This window comes from Sceloporus occidentalis, unplaced genomic scaffold (genome assembly GCF_023333645.1).
Source record: "Sceloporus occidentalis isolate IW3139 unplaced genomic scaffold, rSceOcc1.0.p SCAF_5, whole genome shotgun sequence".
NCBI classification, from domain to species: domain Eukaryota; kingdom Metazoa; phylum Chordata; class Lepidosauria; order Squamata; family Phrynosomatidae; genus Sceloporus; species Sceloporus occidentalis.
In genome coordinates this window covers 78,231,754-78,252,330 of record NW_028316985.1, presented here as the reverse complement: position 1 = coordinate 78,252,330, position 20,577 = coordinate 78,231,754, and the positions used below count along the sequence as shown (strand labels likewise).

Sequence of the window (20,577 nt, the reverse complement as noted above, 5' to 3'; positions counted from 1 at the left end):
TGAGAAAGGCTGTCCAAAAAGCAAAGGATCTCATCTCACAACCTATTCATTTTGTCACTTCCCTTAACCTATTCTCCTTCCTTTCCACCTCCATGGACACTTTCTTTTTAATTACCTTGTTTGTTCAAAGTTAATAAGAAATAATGTATTTCAGTTAGGAGATAGTGACACATCGCAAGTGCAGCAACAAGAAAATAATTATAAGAATAGTCAGTGAATCGATGGTGAAGAATTCTTAATCAGAAATGAATGTCTGAGCATATACAGAACATGTTTTTCTGCACAACTGTATTACTGCATTCTTCTGCCTTCCTGCTCCAAATCAAGAACTATTATTTGTAAAGATCAGATGTAGTAAAATACATATTCTGCATGCAGCAACCAGGCATTCTAGACATAGAAGTGAAAGAGACTGTCCCTTTGTGCCAGCTTGAGGACAGCATCAGCATGCAGGGTTGCCATCCCTTGCCCTGATGCTTCCCCCAAGCCAGTGTCACTCCGCCTGCCCAACCACATGGCGGGAAGCTTTGCGGCGCTCCAGGGGCATGGCATTTATACACCAAATACCACAAGAGTCCTGCAAAGCTGTGAGAGTGGCTGAAAAGCAGACTTTTTGTCAGCTGAAAAAGGAGGGGCATTTTGCTGCTTCTACTGTCAAGCCCACCCCTTCAGGGCTGTCTATTTCAGCCCTAAATCTATACTTCTAAGGTCTAAAAGACCAGGCATCTGAAATGTCCACTATTCCAGTATCCATCTTAACCTTATTTCCATATATTAAAGAGGATGAGTAGGAAGGATTGGAGGGATGGAGAGGGAGACGACGGGGAGAAGGAAATAGAATGGGTGAAGAAAATACAGTATTTGACTTAATTATCCAAATGTATAGTACTGTGTGAACAAAATTAAGATTATAAAGAGTTTCATTGCCATCCACTCCAAATAATATTACAAAAGATTGCATAATATTATACAATAATATACAACAGAAACAAGTCTGGACTTTAATGTTAGATATTAGAAGTTACTGAAGAGAATCACAATATATGCCTGATCACCCAGAAAGATTCTAAACACTTTCCTTCCATACATGGCCAGGAAAGAGACAGTTGCCACTTCCCATCCCAACCACAATCTATTCTTAGACCTTATTTATTTATTTATTTATTTATTTATTTATTTATTTATTTACTTACTCTTCCTGCCCACTCTTGTTGTTGTATCTTCTCCTGCTCCTTCTCCTTTCTGTTGCTCAGACTTGGGCTCCATAGGGTTCTTTTCCTTGCCTGCTTTACAAGTACATATGATAAATTTCATTCAGTCCTGATGTTTCTTTTCTTGAGGCATCAGGCCTTCCTTTTCTATTGAATCTTATCAGGGAGAGGCACCCACCCTAACAAATTCTAATGAATTATAATGAACTAATTAACTGCAGTATATACAGTATTTAACTTCAACAATACTTAGGCAATCTAGCAATTTGGGCAAAATCACTAGAAAAAACTAGGAAATAACTTTCCATGTTACTTGATTAGTTCATTCTAAGCTCTGCATCTTGGGATGAGATGTCTCTTTGGTAGTCCTTTGGGGCCAAGCATGAAACCGCAATCCTACTTCACGTTTCAAAGGCCCGTTACAAACGGGCATAAAAATATGGCCTGGGTCTGTACTAGGGTTAGGAAGGGGCATCACTTCTTGATGCCCCTAACCCTAGTATGGACTGAGTCCGTACAAAATGGCGGCGCCCTATGCACACGGGCGCCGCCATGACTACGTCACAATCGCGCTGCCTCTAAACTGAGCAGTGCGGTTGTGACGTAGTGGGGCCACACAAGGGCTCCTAGGGCGCCCTTTCTGCGGTCCCGGAAGAAGCTCCGTTTTGGAGTTCCTTCCAGCTTTGCGTCGCTGGGCGCAGCCTTTACATGGCTGCGCCAGCGACACAGAGGAGAAAGGGGCCAAGCGGCCCCTTTCTCCTTCTCCCCACCGCCGCCGAGTGTCCCAAGGACACCTCTTTCCAGGCCGCGGGGAAGCGGCCTTTTGCAGCTTCCCCGTGGCCTGGAAAGTGGCGGATCGGGGCCTTGGAGGATGCCGTTGTGGCAGCTGAGGCCCCGATCCGGCGGGGAAAGGGCCGGTTACAGGCCGCCCCAAATGGGCAGTCTGTAACGCGCCACAGAAGAGCTAGGTCTCTAATAGATGTACTCACCACATCTAAACAATGTTATGGAGCCTTGCATAAGAAACAAAACTCCTCTTTAATCAAGCTAAATTCTGGAGTTGAGGACAAATCTAAAGTTAATATGTTCCTGTTGATCACTTCCATTTGATTATAAATTCACAAAAAGCACAACAATAAATAACAGATAGTGCTTCTCACTACATTTGACTAATGATATTGCCACTGTGGTATCCTGTTTTTTTTTTTTCTTCATCTCAGGTTCTCTTGCTTTTCCAATTCCTTATATTTCATCTGCATAGCTGTTTTATGACTCACTAAAATCTTTGAGATATCTGACATTAGAACAAGCAGTTCCACAGTTGTAGAGCATCTATCTTCTGATGAAACTATAGATTAAGAGAAATATGATATGATGAACTGTGAAAGTATTTCACATGTTTTCTTTACAACTGGGTGTAAAGAATCCCCCCTCTATTCACATTTGATAATATTACTAGGGGGTAGATATTGGATTCAGGGCCAGCCAGTTTCACACTACTTATTATGCTCTACAGGTTCAAAATTATATATTTAGAATGCATCAATAAAAACAAGGTTTATCAAATAACCTTTTAAATTGAGGTGTTTGGGCAGTCTTTAAAACAGATGCCCAGATGTTAATAGCCGAATAGAACTCTATTTCGTTTTTGTTACATTGAGCAACAGAATTTTCATTCTCTGTATTTTGTTGATGATCCTCTGTACGACACCAGGTGGTTACTGATGGTGACATACACCATAAATAAATGTTTATGAATAAATAAATGTCAGGATGTTAATATAATCTTTGTTGTTGCTGCTGTTGTTGTTGTTCACCTCTAAGTCACTTCTGACTTATAGCAATGCTAAGGTGAACCTATCATGGTGTTTTCTGGGGCTGAAAGTATTTGACTCACCCATGGTCACTGAGTAGGTTTCCATAGCCAAGCCAGGAATCGAATCTCCCTGATCTCCAGAGTCATACTAGCTTATTGCACAGGCCCTGGAATGGGCCTGTCGCGTTACAAAAGGGGGTGTGATGGGAACGGGAGGTGGCATAGAATGCATCTTACCACACAGGAGAACGCCGCCGCCGGAAGTTCCCATCATGTTCCGGATGCGTCCCAGAGGGGGTGATTTTCAGGAATGGTTTAGAAGCGTTCCTAAAAATCACCCCCTCTGGGACTAATCCAGAATGCGATGGGATCTTCTGGCGGTGACAGTGGCATACTCCTGTGCGGTAAGATGTGTTCTATGCCGCCTCCCGTTCCCATCACTCTCCCTTTTGTAACGCAGCAGACTCGTTCCAGGGGCCTGTGCGATAAACATCGTAGTCCAACACTCAAACCACTACACTTCACTGGGTATTTGATACAATTTAAATAGGACTAAATCGTAAAAGTGTCATGAAACTCCTTCAATTTCATTCATATTTGAGTTTAGCAGGCCAAACTACCTCTCCCCATTCCAAAACATGACAAATGGCAGTTTTATTCCAAGCCTTGTTATACATTACATTCAAATGCCTTATGTCTCAGTAACTTGACAGAGTCCAATCTGTTTCACCACTGCTGTATTCCATCCCCCTCCAAATTCCACACCCATCAGCTTCACAGATATTTTCCCCACATTCCCACACCACTGTCACTATGTAAACAAAAAGGAAGAGAGGAATTATAGACACCGCCACTCCTGGGGGGGGGGTGCTTGGGCAGGTAAGCAGGTGGGAGAAAGAGAGATCTAGATGCTAATGAGTGAAAGGAAGTCCTTGACTTCTTCTCGGTCATTCTCTGATGCTGTGCAATTCTTTTATTAAAATTTGCACTGAGACTGCAATTCTACTGAATATACTGAACAGCTTTGAAATATGAATAATAGTAAAGGAGAATATTACCCACCTTTGATGTGAGTTCCCTATGTACAAATACCTTGTGACATGACTCATTTTGTATAATATAGGATATCTAGTAAAAGAGACACTTTAAAGCCACCTACGCATGTTCTAGCAAGCCTGTGGAAATTGCTTCAATTAAATACTTTGATTTTTAATAAAAATGTTTCTAGTAGGTTAGAGGAACAGCTATAATATCCCTTGTGGCCCAAAATCTCCAATTTATGTGTTTTTGGTTTTGAAAACAAACTCATGTTTTTAAAACTCTGTGCTTGTTTAGTAAATATATGTTGGAATTATCACTATGAGTGGAATTTTGCCCAATGTAAAGTCACTTCTTTAGGGTAATGTCATCTTAGAAGCAATATTCAGTACATCACATAACTGAATTTTGAAGATTTTAATATTTAAGAAAAGAACAGGGTGTCCAGATTTAAAACAAATTAAGAAGGCTTCTGCAGACAATTTTGTTCTTTGCTGTTAACAAGGTTTTTCCACATACACACATGAATTGATAATGTTTTACCATTTACAGAATGAATCTAATAAGTGAATAAAGCATATGAATAAAGAATAGACACTTGACACAAATACAGACCCTGTCTTCCTTCCATGGAATGCATTTAGATTCATAGTGTAGATGTTGTGAAATGCTGTTAGGTTAGATGTTCTAGGTTTTAGTTTTTTGTGGGTTTTTTGGGCTATGTGGCCATGTTCTAGCAGAGTTTGTTCTTGATGTTTCACCTGCATCTGTGGCTGGCATCTTCAGAGAATGCTAGCATGGAAGGGAGTTGTGTGTGTGTGTATCTATACACACACACACACATTCATATATACTGTGTCACCCTGGGTAGGGAGGAGTGGTTTAGTGTCTGCTTAATTAGTGATCATTGTCTGCTTGGGAAATCCCTCTGACCTGTGTGGGTTTTCATTTGCTTTTGCTGAGTCCCAATTTTGCTATTTTTCAAGATTGGTAGCCAAATTTTGTTCACTTTAAGGGTTTCTTCTTTCCTGTTGAAGTTGTTTGTGGATTTCAATGGCTTCTGTGTGCATTCTGATCTGATAACTGTTGGTATAGTCTAGAATTTCAGTGTTTTCAAACAGCATTTTATACCCAGCATGGTTTATAACGTATTCTGCTACTGCGGATTTTTCTGGCTGACCCATTCTGCAGTATCTCTCATGGTCCTTGATTCGTGTTTGAACACTGCATTTAACATGGAAATCACTCATACCTACCCGGGGTCATACAGTGTGTGTGTGTGTGTGTGTGTGTGTGTGTGTGTGTATACACACACCCAACTTCCTTCCATGCCAGCATTCTCTGAAGATGCCAGCCACAGATGCAGGCGAAACATTAAGAATAAACTCTTCTAGAACATGGCCACATAGCCCGAAAAAATGACAAAAAAAACTATGGATGCCGGCCATGAAAGCCTTCAACTTCATGTTCCAGGTTTTCCTTGGGATAATGTTCTCATGAAAATCCAACTGCAGATCAGTTGCATGGTGATCACACACCACTGTACACATACCCTTTAGAAGTTTTATTCTCAATTGCAGATATGGAGCACATCTGGCTTTCTGGATGCTGCTGGATTGCAATAATATGAAGCATAAGTAGAAGAGCCAGCGATAGGTGTTGCAGTTGAATAGCATGTTCCTGATCGCTGCCAAAATGTCTGTGGTATTCTCTGTAGAAACTTTTTTTCCTGAATCAAACCTTTTCACTTTCCATTTCACTTTCTGTTATCACATATAATTAATGTCATCATCAAAACCTCTACTGCCAATGATGAAAAGCCTTTAAAAAAATAATTCAGTATTTTAAATGATTTCTATACTGTCAGTATAGCATGACTTTGGTAGCATCATAATTTCAGCCTATGGCTCAATAAATTGTTCTTGATAGGTACAAAATAAGAGGTTAGGAAATATTATACTTGCAGACATCATCAAATGAAGTTTGTTTTGTCAACCTGTTGTCTTGAAAATCTTTATTTGGAAATTGATTTAACTTAGCATACTGTGTATGTTCCAGAGATAGTCTAATGTACAGTAGGTCCTTGGTATATGCGGGGGATCCATTCTGGACCCCCCCCCCTGCACATACCAAAATCCGTGTATGCTCAAGTCACATTGTCCCCAATGATGGTGGCGGCGAGGAGCCAGAGCAGCAGCGCCAGCCCAGAGGCCTTCAAGGCCTCCAGCTCCACCACCCAGCCTCATGGAAGCTTGTGTGATAAAGTCCTTAGTTTAAGGACAACCCTACGTAGAGGTTCTTATTGTAATCTAGAAGCATAGCTAAGATTACTGAAACTAGGCTGTTTCCATCTATATTGGTTTATTGTTGACTTATCAGATGCAGTTGGTAAAAGACACTGTGGCCCAAAACAGACAGGCCAAAAGGGCTGCTGTTGGACCGCTTTGGGGGCATAGCTTTGACACAACGCATGCCCCAAACACTGCCAAAAGCTGCACTGAGCCCACCCCAACCCAGAAGAGCCAGGCCAAAAAGGAGCAGGAACAATTGCTCCTTTCGAGCAGATGGTTAAGGACTGCAGTGGTGGCCCGGATTGGGACAGGCCAGGTGCACTTACCGCAGTCCCACATCGATCAGGCAGGAGTGGCCTCCAACCCCTCCTTTCGTCCCATCTGCTTGAGGCCAGTGATGCTCTTTCACCTCTAGTGACAAAAGTGGAGCAACAAGCATCTCTGAACTACAGTCCTGATTATTTTAGGAACTGAACTTTCCCCAGAACAGGTTGAGCACTCCTCCAACTTTAACTTGCTTGATTTTGAGTTTATGGGTTCTCACCCAGTTTGTATCCACATACAAATAAGGTTTTACTTTTACAACCCCAACACAAACTTAAAATTTCATAGTATTCTGTGAAAGAACTCCATTTTAATTAAAAGGCTTCCAGTCCATATAGTTATTAGATGTAGATCTATCCACAAATTCCAATCCATTGGCAGAGGTATAACATAGATTATGGGGCAGCCATTACCTACAGATATTAACAGAAGAACTTTTACACATGTAACAAAGAAATCACCAAGTTTCTGACTTCAAGAGAGCTGATTTTTGAAATGCATTGACATTTGAAGATTAATAATCCAAATGTTTTACTTGCTTATATCATCTCATAAAGCCCTTTGAAGGTTTTTTGTGTCCAGAGCCACAATTTGCATCATTTTCTATCCTTTTATTCTCTGATCACACCCCACCCACCACTATGTAAATGCTCAAATATTTATGCTGTTTATCTCTCCATCAGTGCATTGGGAGATATTGCCTGAAATCTATGAATGCTCATGCTGAAATAAATTAATCTTAAAGGTGCTGCTAGATTCCTTCACCCACTCCACTGCTTTTTAGATCCTTATTACAAATGCCTGAATAATTCTTGAAAGTCTTGCAGTTATGAGTCCATATGAAATTTACTGGAAATTCAGTGTTAACTAGTTTAGTATTTTTCAGCAATACGTATATATATAGAACTGCCTTGATCCAACAACAGTTCCTCTGAAAAACCTATTGTGTACTGCATTAATATGAATATGAGTCAACCAGGCACTGAATATGATCTTTTTATGATACTATAAAACTGAACACAAAGAAAGAAAGAAGACAAGTGGAATTTAATGAACTAGCCTCTAGTTAATTGCTTTAAAATGAGAAGTATCATTGGAATGTGTATGATATGCACGATTGGCACACAAAAAGTTTCCAATATGGAATGGTGCCCAACTATCCTAGTATTTGCCCATTGTATTCATAAATAAGACACAGGCCTGTTACAGACTGCCAAAATAAAGCTGCTTCGGGTCTCTTTGGAGGTATGCTGTTTAAATGATGCATGCATCTTAAGAATCTGGAAGCTGCACCAAAGCTGCACTCCAGTGCTTAGGAATGGCGTGTGGCTTTGGCGCGACCTCCAGACTCTTAGGACCCAGGCATCATTTGAATAGCATACCTCCAAAGAGATCCAAAGCAGCTTTATTTTGGCAGTCTGTAACAAGCCACAGTTTGCAAGAGACTAGTGTTCACTTTCTTCCGTATATCGGGACTGAGCAACTATAAAAGGACAAGGGGCTGCATGAGACCTTGGAGGGCTCCACACTCCACTACAAAACAAATAAATAAATCCTTATTTCCCACAATGCCCCATACCACCTTTAGGGGGTGTGGGATGCATTTTCATAACGTTTTATGCCCAGGAGAAGGTTGAGGGTTTTTTTTTACAAGGTGTAATAACAGTGGGCCCAAGGTTTCATTCCAGGATTCCTCATCAATACCAAAACCCATTGATGCTTAATTCCTATTACATACAGTGTTGTATTAAAATGATGTCCCTTATATAAAATGACAAAATCAAAGCATTTGGTTTTGAGGAAAAAAATATTTTCAAGTCATGAAAGGTTGTGAATGCAGGGGTCATGGGGGAAATGGATGTTTTTTTGTTGTTTTTTTTAAATGGCACTTCACACCACAAAAATGGCTTTGGGGGCAGTGACCCTCTGTTGCATTGCCTTCTGCACTTGGTTTCCATGGTTCGGTATATGAAATGTGCATTAATCCAAAAATCTTCTTAATTTATGCATGATTTGATCATAATCATATTGCATCTTTCATCTGTGGTCTTTAATGCTGCAGAAACATTTAGCAATCCTCACATATTAACAGAATGGATTATCATTTTTATATAATCATAATTGGGTTTTGGGACAATGGTGGCAATGACTCATCTGAAACGATTGAAGTATTACAATAATGCAATTGTTGAAAACTAAGATGATATAAAACTGGATATAGTTCTTGCCTTGAACTGTAATTGTAAAAGGAAGGAAAGAACCTTTTGGATTCATTAAAAGCAGTAAAGATTTTGATATGGATTAGGAACTAAAACAGTGCACACCAGATTTAGATATCAATAATTAGTAGAATAAATTATCTTCTGTTGAAGGTAAACCCTGCTGCAGACACAGTTATTCATTCTCTGAAGGATTACAGTCATAGATAGCTTGATAGATAGGTTACAATCATAGATATCACTGCTCCTGAATGCCCACCAGATGGCTGTTTTGGCCAGGGATGTCTTTCTTGAGCTTTGATTGGGACACCAGCTGTGCTCCTTTCTGAAGAACAGAAAACATTGTCATATGATTGAATCCATCAAGATTAGATCGTTTCAGCCTTTTCATCATATGGCTGTGCCTAAAGAGTGAAAACACAATTGGTGGAAGATCCTGTGGCAAATATACCTTTAAGTATATTTGGTATATTGAGACCATATCCCATTGTACAAATCTAGTCCAAGGCGCTCATTCTTAATCTGTAAAACTCTAAATGACTTGAACCCAAGGTTCCTGGAAGACTGCTGTTTCCCATATAAACCTGACAGTATGTTACAATGATCCCATGAGGCCCTTCTTTTTATGTTTGTGAGTGAGAATGCAAGACAGGACTTTTTCTGTGACAGCACCCATTTTATCAGATTCCCATTGACAGAACTAAAAGTAGCCCAATCTATTACCTCTTTCTCTTCAGCTTGACTCTCAGTGGTTTTTCATTAGATATTCGTGTTTGACATCTTTTGGATAGCTTGTATTTTAAATGTCTGCCTCTAATTCTGGGTAAAACATTTAAACTTGATTTTTAGTAATTTATAAAATCAGTTTTCAGTTACACTGGGAATCCTTTTTAGGATAGAATGGTAGCTTAAAATGTTCCTATAAATAATGAATATAATTCTTACTCAATATTCAAAATGCAGCAAAACCTTATGCTGACAACATCTGACCAAACTTGCTAAGTACTTTCTGGATAAAGGTCAGATCCTGTCCTGTACATTTAAAAATTGTAGAAAGGATAAGGATAATTGAGTAATTTTTTTTGTTTTGTTTCGTTTTGAAATGTTGGATGAAATATTTCTTGCTTGAATTATGCAAAATTGAGGTTTTTACTTGTTAAATCTATTTTTAGAGAAAGTACTATATGAATGAGGTTCACTTCCATGGTACAATCTTGGTACTGACAATCAAATGACAAAGAGATATACTATCTATTGGGCAATTGTCTTGGTACCATAAGGTATCTAACAATTATGTGTCCATGTGAGTATTGTATTCTATTTTAAAATCAAGGTAATGGTTGAACCAATTGAGTCCAGTCAATGTGAAATATGGATGTGGACCATTCTTCCTCAGTGTTGTTATTTTATACGTATTATTTTTCACTGTAGAAGCGCAGATCAAACCGGGGGGGGGGGGGGGGGGAGATTCTTATCTGCCTTTTCTTGGATCCTTTGCTCCAATATACAAATCTTAGATATATTAAATGCTAAATGAAGACTTGCCTTTGCTCTCATAATGAATAATGAATGGAAGAAATATAAGTAGCATTTCACTATTAATGTCAGATTTTATGTACCTGTTAATGTCCATGTAATTTTTCCATGTGAACACTGAGTTTACAGATGAGAGCCAAGTAACCTAACTTTATACCTCACATTATTGATTTCAAAACCTAACAACCTTTCGATTGTCAGGTACAGTGAACTGTGATGATGGCTTAATGCCATAAGGAGTTTAAAAATATAGAAAGATGGTCAAAAATAGGACAAAGAAGAGGAAGGTGGCACTGTGGGAGGGGCGATTCAAATAATGTTTTCTTGCTAAATGTACATACATGAAACAGGGAAATATCACAATAATCAACCCGGTTTTTTGCCTTCAGCCTGTCTGAGGCCATGTGGGTTGGAGTCTGACCACTAGTCGGAAAGGAAAAGACTGTTTGCAAGAGTTCTGGGGTGTGTTTTCCTGGAAAAGGTGAGAGGCTGAAAGCAGAACTCTGTCAAAGAAACTTTGTGCCTTGTATGAGAACATCCATATAAAGAGCCGTTGTTAAGCTGTTGGTGGCAATTGTTCATTTATCTAGCAAACGGGTCAGATTTCTTTTGGGGAAAAAAATCAAGTTCTAATTTCCATGCTCTGCTTGAAATGAGTGGATGAATCCTGTTTTGTATTTTCCTTCCTAGTACTGTATTTGGTATTTCATAATTTTTATTCTATCAAAAGTAAATATTTTAAATATTGGGGAAACATGAAAAATGTCAAAGGAAATATTGCTTTAGTATTTGGAATTCACTTCACATGACACATCTTCTGCTAAAGTGTATTCCATGAATTGGAAACTTTTACAGATTTTTTTAAAATTGCCATTTTCTCCCCAAATTATTCATTACAGAGTTTTCTAATACCCATGTGTGTTTGTTTCTGCTTTGTGTATTACACTTATTAGCATTGTCATTTTCATTATCATCCTTATCGTTGTGGTCATTATAGTCACTAGAGGGTATTTTTGCCAGACTCCACAAGTTATAGAATTATTTAGTAGAGCATTGTTTTTATAGCTTGATTTTTGTTTACTGTAAAATTAATCTTGCTAATTGAAAATAATTATTAATTTCAGTTCATGAAATCAATATTCAGTTATATTGATCACAAATACCTGTTTAGTGATGGTATCACTAGAGGGCAGCATTTATTAATTTAGTGTGCTGAATAATCAGAATATGACCTCACATCTTAAAAGCAGGAAAAAATCCTGTACCATCTGAAATGTATTATGCTGTGTCCAAATATTTCTGCATCATAGAGTGTCCTTTTACGTTATCTGATCAATGTATATAGTTTTTATTTAAGAAAGAAACACATGAAGCAGAAACACATATATTCAGTGCCATTGGAGTGTGTGGTGGCTGTGGGATGTGTAAATAGTTAAAGCTATTCTGAACTATCCTTTGAAAAGTTATAAATTGAATGTTGATTCATTTGTTCTTATTGGCTTACAGGTCTCCTGACAAATGCAACAACAGAGAAGCCTTGTAGGAGTTTTTAGGCTCTGTGTGGGCTACATTCCCTAGTCGAGTTTCACTGCTGTGGATCATCATCCATTATATGTCATCGGTTCAACTGTCTACTTCTCTGTGTTTCATCAAAGACAGCATAATTCTACATTCTGAGCTAAAGTCTGTTCTACCATACTAAAGAGCACTGGACTAAGCAATCAAGATGTAAGAGAAATGCTTGGGCATTAGCAATACAAAATTAAAAACAAACAAACACATTCACAGTTAACGTCTCATCTGCGTTATGTGCCACTACTGGACTTGATCTGTGGTGATGTTTTAATCTGAAGAGTCAACTCCACTAGAGAGTACTCATCCCAATCAGCCTTAGAGAAGACTGTTTTGTCTATGGGAGGACACTGAGGTGCAGAGGACAATTTCTTCTCATGCCCTAGACTGCCTGAATTGCTTTTATTTTCTTATGTTTCAGTATATACAATAGACCAAAGAGCAAAATTTATTTTAAAGTGGACACAATGTTACTGTTAACAAGGTTATTTGAGTCCAGCAGTATGGGGACCACCATGCACGAAATCCGCTCACCCAGTGCTGCAACATCACTGTCCAGCAAATGTCTTTATGGAACACTGCAGAAAAAGTTGGAACTGCTCTTGGAGAAAAGTACACTACAAAACACAAGGGAACTAGGAGAGACAACAACCATTCTTCAGCAAGAAAACAGAACTTTGACTGAAAACAACACAAACTGTCTACGTACCACCTCTACTCCTCTGTGCTTAGATTGACTTCTTGTACTAAAATCATTTTGAGTTTAACCAGTTCGACATGCCTCTTCTATGGTTCCATTATTTTTTTGATCGTTAAAAGTTGGATAATACAGTATTTGCAAAGAGCATGTTTGGTCATCTGTGGCCTATGTCTCATCTGACCCACCATTTAGCACCAGAAAGCAAACCCAAGGGGGGGAGAGTAACACTTGTTTGAAAGAGATCATTAAATGTATTTTGAAAAGCCTAAAGTTATATATTTAACAGTTTTTATATGTTGTATATTTGTAGAAAATCCTATTTAACAATTAACGTGGTAACTCTGACAGTCATGACACAAATGGTTCAGAGTTGAGTTGTTGTTTTTATTACTTCAGTTGTCTCTGAAGTGACTGGTGTAATTTGCTTTCTTCCATTGGGACATTCTGGATGTAAAGCATGACCAGAGAGGACTCTGTAGAAAAAGCAAAGAATAATGTTGTTTATATTACATAAATGCATTCAACCATTGCACTGTTGGAAGGCTTTCTCTCTCTCTCCCTCTCTTTCTCCAACTATTTTTGTTCTTTTTCTTCTTCTGTTTCTCTGAGGGGTGGTAGATTTTATATACCGGTAAAACAATATACACTCTGTTAATTATTTACTTTCCATATTGAATTCTGTTCTTCTTCCTCTCCTTTCCCCTCATTCTGAATTTGGTATAAAGGTAAGCTTACTCCTTGATCAACATGTAGGTGGCTATATGTTTTGTTTTGTTTTAAGACCTCATACATTAGAAAGCCCTCTTGCTCAATATAATACGGTAGTGAAAAGTTAAAGATGAGTTCTGCATAAGAAACAAGAAAAGGGAAAATGTTAGATCAGGAACCTCTAATGTGGGACCCCTTTTGTATACAAGTCTGGCTGATAGTGATATGAGACCAACAAATGGGCTTTTCTTCTTCCCCCCGAAAATATTTGCCAATATTAAACTTTTTCCCAATGTCCACTGTAGTATACTACCTAAATACTCCAGTTAACTTTTAGTATTATGCTAGTTCTATGCTACTAAAGAAAAATATATAGGGTTTGTTTGAGCAACCATAGATGAGAAGTATGAAAAGGAAGTTCATTTATTTAAGACCTATCCCAATTTTCAGGATTATTTTAATGCACAGGTTGAGGAAACCATGAATTATAGGTGACAGTGTCTATGAATAAAACATTTGCGTAGATGATCTTATTTCATCATAAGATATTTGATCAGTGTCCAAGTAGCAATTAAAGCCCAGCCACTTGAAAAGTATTATGAACTGCCTGCAGTATAAATGACCAATGTCTGATTTAAGGTGTCATGCAATAAATGATGGAAGATACTTCACCTGTATTATAAGAATTGGAAAGCCAGATCCCTCACTCCACTGAGTTTTTCTCTTTTGTTATGGTTTTATTTTATTTTACTGAAGGGAGTGTAGTAGCCTTATTTAGTAAATACTGAAAAAAAAATTAAAATGTTTCAACATTTTTGTTGCTTTACAGTATTCAGTTTTGTGTTGGTTCAGCTAAATTATGAAAAAAATAAAGAAAATCCTTTTATAAGTGAGACTTGTTCACTGTTCTTGACATAAGGCAAGTACTTCTTGGAAGGAGGGAGGGAATGAGGAGAGAAAGGTTCTGTGGATGTGAATGACTCAAAATTACACACACAATGACTATGCTCAGGAGTATTTCAGTGTTGTGCACAGATTTAGACTGAAGCCATTTCCTTTTAACGACTCCCAAAATTCAAGCATATTACAAAAATGTGCACTAATGTCTGTTTTTCTACAGTTCAAACTGATAAACTAGTTCACAGAAAGGCAGTTTGTGTCCCTCTAAATGTTGTTTGGCTTTACATCCCATCATGTAACATCACTGATAATCCAACAATCTGTAGAGGGTCACATATTTTCCTTCCCTGAATAGTGGTATACGTTCTGATGGGATTAACAATTATGCACACTTATGTATAAGTTTATAAGTTACTCATTTCCAAGTTCCATAGTTTTCAGTGAGTTACCCCTAAGTATTACTAAATTTGGATCTTGGTCAGTGATTATTAAAATGGCAGGGATCATAAAGTGTATGCAATTAAGGAAGTTTACAGAGGTAGTGTTTTCCATTCCTTCATCCCCATTTTGATGTCATCTGTGCACACGCTCCAAATCTTACAAGAGGCACAGGGTTCTCCTGAACAATTTAGGATGGTCAGGAATACCTAATGACCAGTTTTTGGGGAGGACAAGTACAAGTGCAAGGAGGACATTTCCCATACTTGCATATATTACTTATATATATCACACATTACTTATTTAAAAAGTTGCAACTTTTTTGTTGAGGGGGGGAGGATGGAGTAATTGCTGACTTCACTTTTATTCTTAGAAAAGAAAATGTTAGCAAAGCTGGCCCTGCACAGGAAGTTAGCACTAGATTTAAAAGATAAAACCATTGGAATAATTTGCATCCTCATAAGAAATGGTGGGTCAGAATTATATGCATATATATCTGGGAGTTGAACATGTAGAGTTTTCATCTAACACGTCTCTGATTGGCTTGCTATATACTTTGTTAACCTTACCCATTGAACACAGGCTTATTTTATACATTATACCAGCTTGGTTTTGCTGAATTTTTTCATTGAGCTATAGTGAGCTTTACCTTGGTATAGCCAGATATTTCTTGCACTTATGATACTTTATCACTTGGATGGTAAGGCTATTTCCCCAAAGGTATGAAGGTGCAAGAGAATACTGTCTTTATTCTCAGATTTGCATTTAAATAACATTGGTGATTCTCCCTCTATATCTGCTGTATTCTGGATTCCAAAGAAAAGAAAATCCACAATAACCAAGTTAAGAAGCTATCCAATGTGCTCTAATTAGAGATGAATTTCAGCCTAGTTTTATATGACAGCAGCCTCAGGCAAGTTCCAAAAGCACAGCTCCTTCCAAATCATCCTTCCAAAATGTGCAATTTTGAATGAGCAGCCAGTCCTTGCTTGGCTATATAAATTGAAATGTGTTTCTCTGTAGTGTTTAAAAGAAAAGAGTTTTTGTTTCCTATATACATTAAAGCACCTATTTTCTTTTCAGGAATATATCCCTTTTATACTTTACCTTTATAAATGCACTGTCAAAGACAGATACGTTTAAAAAAAGACTCCAAAACACTGCTGCACATACCTCTTTTCTTGCTTAGCAGATTAGCATCTAATCTGCACTAGTGCCCTTGAAATGATTGTGTTATTTAAGAAAAAGAAATGATATAGTTATAATAAAAATAAATGCAAGGCAGCCTAGCACTATGTCACTGAAACATGGGGAAATACAAAAATTGTGCTTGATAATACCCAAATCGGTCTAAGTGTAGCAATGTGTTTCAGCAACACCCAACAAAATGCCCTGAAAATTCCATACAGGATAATTTCTAAACCAGTTGAAATGTTTACAATCATGTTGAATGTTTAATTGTTAAGACTTTAATACAATACCTCTAGTCTTAAGTCTACGCTTGTTTGTGTGTCTATGTGCCTTCAAGTTGCCTGTTAACTTATGGCAACCCCATGAATTTCATAGGGTTTTCTTAGGCAAGGGATACCCAGATGTGGTTTTGCCAGTTCCTTTCTCTGAAATCTAGCCTACAGCTCCTGATAGTCATATTTCAACCATGCAAGTACTAACCAGGACTGTTCCTGCTTAGCTTCCAAGATTTACAGGATCTTTTAGCACATTTTGGCTTTACTCAGCAGTAATATTAGTAATGAGTGCCTGGGCTCATTCTCTCAATCTCCAGCAAATACAAACTGTAATATCTTGAATCTATTTTGGCTTCCAATGTAGCCAAGATTATTGCCCCTGCTTTAGTAATTGTATCCCAATGACTTTTCCTTGTTGTCCATCTGACAGCTCATCTGAGGAAAGTATGTGAGCATTTTCAGAGCTCTCTGGTATTCCTAACGTTCTATATAGGAACCAAATGAAAAGGTAGGCCAGTTTATAAACTTCACATCTAAACATAATCTTTCATTGGATCCAGAATGAAAAGACAGAATAGGGCAGGCATTGTCTAATGGTAGTAGTATCATATGTAGTTCAGTTAGCCCAGAGGTGGTGAATTGTCTCTGGTTTTTGGCCGTAAGTACAGAGATACCATTAAACCACACCATGTCCACATCCCTTATGATGAATAGATAGTAGAACAGAAAGCTACTCATCTAGGTTCGATTTCATGAGCAGCTAGATTAAGCTCAAATTGGGCCTTAAAATTAAAAATATATAAATGAAATGTCTTGTTTCAAAAAGAATCATGTTACTATCTCTTTCCCCTCCTGGTTTCTTTTGTAGAAAAACACAGAGAAAATATGTTAGAAAATAAAATATGTTATTTTGATCAGCTGCAATCTAGGACAACAGCCTTTCTTCATCTACCACGATCATCTTCTGGGCTTTCCCAAGCTTTGCTGATTTTTTTCAAGAGGGTAACTTTGGTATTGGACAAGTAGTCATTCTTCCTCAGACTGTCTCCCTGCCATATTTAGTCTTATGTATGTGATTATTGTTTAGAAAAATCTTGTCTGTTTATTCTGGTTCTCTTTCCATTTGTGAAACTTTCTCATAGCAGCATCAGCATCAAGAGGAGGACTTTTTAAGTAGAGTGATAATGGTGAAAATCACTCTCTGATGGACCATCTATTAACCTCTCAGGACATTGTATTCAATACTGTATTCAGTAATGAAACTAGATTATATGGTTGTTTGGAATTCTCTATTAAAATTCCCATGCTAGTCATGCTGGTATTCCAAGTTTACAGATGAACAGAAATGAAATACTTTCTCCAGAAGTCCAGAAATTTTATTGTAATAATAATAATAATAATAATATTTATTTATCCAGTGTGCCCATGTCATAGGTGAGTGCATTATACACAGTGTTGCTTCTTCTGGCACTATGCGCCGGAAGAAACAACGGAGTGTGTGCCCATGGCATGTGTGCGCCGCCACAAGCACAAGCCCCATTACTTGTAATGGGGCTCGAGCACACATGTTTTTCGTTTTACGTGGGGGGGGGGTCCAGAATGGATCCCCCGCGTAAAACAAGAGCTCACTGTATTTTCCTGCCTCTCCCAGGTGAATTGAGGTGGGATTGCAACCCAAGAATAACAATAAGATACAAGAATAAAACATATAATTTTCAAGCATTTAATCAGTTAAAAACAGTACAGTTTATGGCCTCATTTAATCATGGTGGCTTTTTCAATGTTGATTATTATTTGTTTTGTTTAGGCAAATATAAGCAATCTACAGACTTCCTAATAGCAAGCAGTTGAATAAAAGCCCAGTGAGACATAAGTGGCATTTTACACAGTCCACAGTAGCAATTCCAAGTTTACTTACTACCTATGTATTCAACAGAGAGACTCATTTAGGCTCAGAAATCTCAAAAGTGTACCGCTGTAATCTAAGATTAGATGCACATCTAAGAATTATAAAACTCTCCAAAGAGACTCTCTACTCTTGATGACTGAAAGTGTTGAGTGGAAGTTTGAAAACAAATTGATTTCCAGCACACACAGGATTATTTTGGAGTTTCTTTTTTCCTCTGTAGTTTTCTTAATTGGATTAGTTTGCAAATACTGTGTTTCTTGTAGACTAGTACAGCCTTGTGGAGAATGTGAAAAACTCCATCAAATAATCAGACAACATAATACAAAATGAATGTAGCATCCAAAAGAGACTGCAAGGAACATTTATAATCGTCTGGTGTGTGTGACAGCTTTTTTTTTTCTCAGAGAAAACATGGTGAAGCTTCACTGAGGACACACAAATCTGCCAATGTGATTGTTCAATGTGCAAAAATCCCCCTTTCTCTTGGATCTTTGAAGCAGCATTTAAAGGCAGAGATGATTGTGTTTTGTCTTCTCTCTCTCAATGGTTGCATATCCTCTTCACAACTTGTATCTGTTTCAGCAATTCTGACTGCTTCAGCCATGATGATTTGGGCTTCAAATTTTTCAAGAAAACAAGTGACCAAAAGATGAACCTGATGACAGTCCAGACTTAAGCAAGGAAGCTTAGGTTTTGTATTTACACATATTTTATTACACGTCTGCCCTGGTGAAGCATTCATTTGCAATTTAGAAGCTTACATCAATGTGCTGTGAATTTTAGCATTTACTAATCCCCTAGCGTTTTTTTTCCTTTTCTCTCTTTGCATCTCTGTCAACAGCAAGCTAATATCCAACGAAGTGGCAGAGTTTAATATTCTAGTACTGAATTAACCTTTTCTTCTCTCCCAAGAAAGGTTATTTTGTTGAATTAAGTAAAAGCGAACAACGAAAATCCATCCTCTGAATAAGGAACTTTGCCAGCTTTGAACAAGATTGATTGGAATGATTGATTGCTCAGTCTAGATTTTGAAATGCTTGCTGATGTAGTCTTTCTTTGTTCAGTGTTCTTTCACATTTAATAAATTCTTACAACCTGGCATGCATATCTATATGTTTGCCATAGAAACAAAACAAGCATCAATTCTGTAAAGTTTTTTGAAAGTCTAGTTTCTCTCCAAATTTAATGAAATGTTTAAATTAAGAACTTCCACTGTGTATGCCTCATACTAGCGCTGCCTATGTTTCATAGATGACTGGTGTTGTACGGATCAAAATAGTTATTAGGGCGGGTTATAGACCTCCACTTGGGACGTCCACAGGACGTCCCATTTTAAAAAAGGGGCGTCTCTTCTAGACGCCCCTGGCTCTAGTACGGACTCTATCCGTACAATATGGTGCCGGCCATTCCACACGGCCGGCGCCATCTTTACGTATCGGACACTGTGCGTCCGAACGTGTCGCGGCGCTAATGACGTCGTAAGTGCGCCAGCGGTGCCTCGCGACATCATTAGGCCACCACAGAAAGAAGCTCCATTTTGGAGCTTCTTTTTTGCTCCGTAAGGGAGCCGCGCGGTGTGGCTGCGACGGCTCCCTTACGGAGCAAACGGCGGCGGCAGACCGCCCCAAAGCGGCGGTCTATAACCCGCCAATGTCTACTAGCACAGTCAGCCTCTGTGTAGCATATTTACCTACTTATGGGATCTCTACCCTCATTTATTCTCCAAAAATGAAATTTAAGGTTAACAAAGCCTTCAATACTTTATTCAAGAGTGATATACTCTGGTACCTTTAGTCTTTTTACATCTTATGATTCCACTGTAAGTATCATGATCTATTCCTATAGAATCCTGGGCAGCAGAGCTCTTTGGATATAAATTCTAAATATCCCTCCCTTCCTAAAATGCTAATGGAACAAAATACTTGAAAGGCACCAGATCCTGTCTACTCTTGGAAGCTATGCAGGGTCAGCCCTGGTTAGTTCATGGATGGGAGACAGCCAATGAATGCCAGGTGATTTTGACTATATTTCAGAGGCAAAACCACCTCTGAGTATTCTTTGTCTAAGAAAACTTTACAAAATGCATGGGGTCATCATAAATTGACAGGGGACATGAAGGCACACACGTATGCCTGTGCACGTGTGCTCACACACATACACACACACTTACATAATCATAAATATGACATGAGAAAACTTGTCTTGGGCTTCAGAGCTTTGGATTAGATATTGCAGAGAAATATTACTATAGGATGGAACCATTGGAATTTCTATAATTGTGCAATTTAGCATCACCTGTGAAAAACCTGCTGGGGTAAAAAAAAAAATTGATTTACTTGCCAGAATCTTGTTGATGCATTAAAGTAGTGTAACAATACCAGCAGTAGTGTAATGATACCAGCATTGGGTATGGCAGCTTTTACTGCATCTGTGAAAGAAAGTGAGGTCA

General features: G+C 38.3%; 1 protein-coding gene across 5 annotated transcripts in view; it reads left to right on the top strand.

The window, feature by feature from the left end:
* LOC149312355 (chemokine-like protein TAFA-5) overlaps positions 1–14,296 on the top strand; it is a 358,468-nt gene extending 344,172 nt beyond the window's left edge. The window contains exons 5-6 of one of the 5 annotated variants that reach the window (XM_089524449.1): positions 10,825–10,916; positions 11,942–14,296. In XM_089524449.1, the coding sequence (XP_089380575.1) occupies positions 10,825–10,855 (31 nt within the window). In that variant the 3' untranslated portion in view covers positions 10,856–10,916; positions 11,942–14,296. Of the gene's footprint in view, positions 1–10,824; positions 10,917–11,941 lie in introns of those variants that run through there. The other 4 variants (XM_089524456.1, XM_089524452.1, XM_089524454.1 and 1 more) reach the window with 4 other exon arrangements.
* Positions 14,297–20,577: the final 6,281 nt, after the last annotated feature.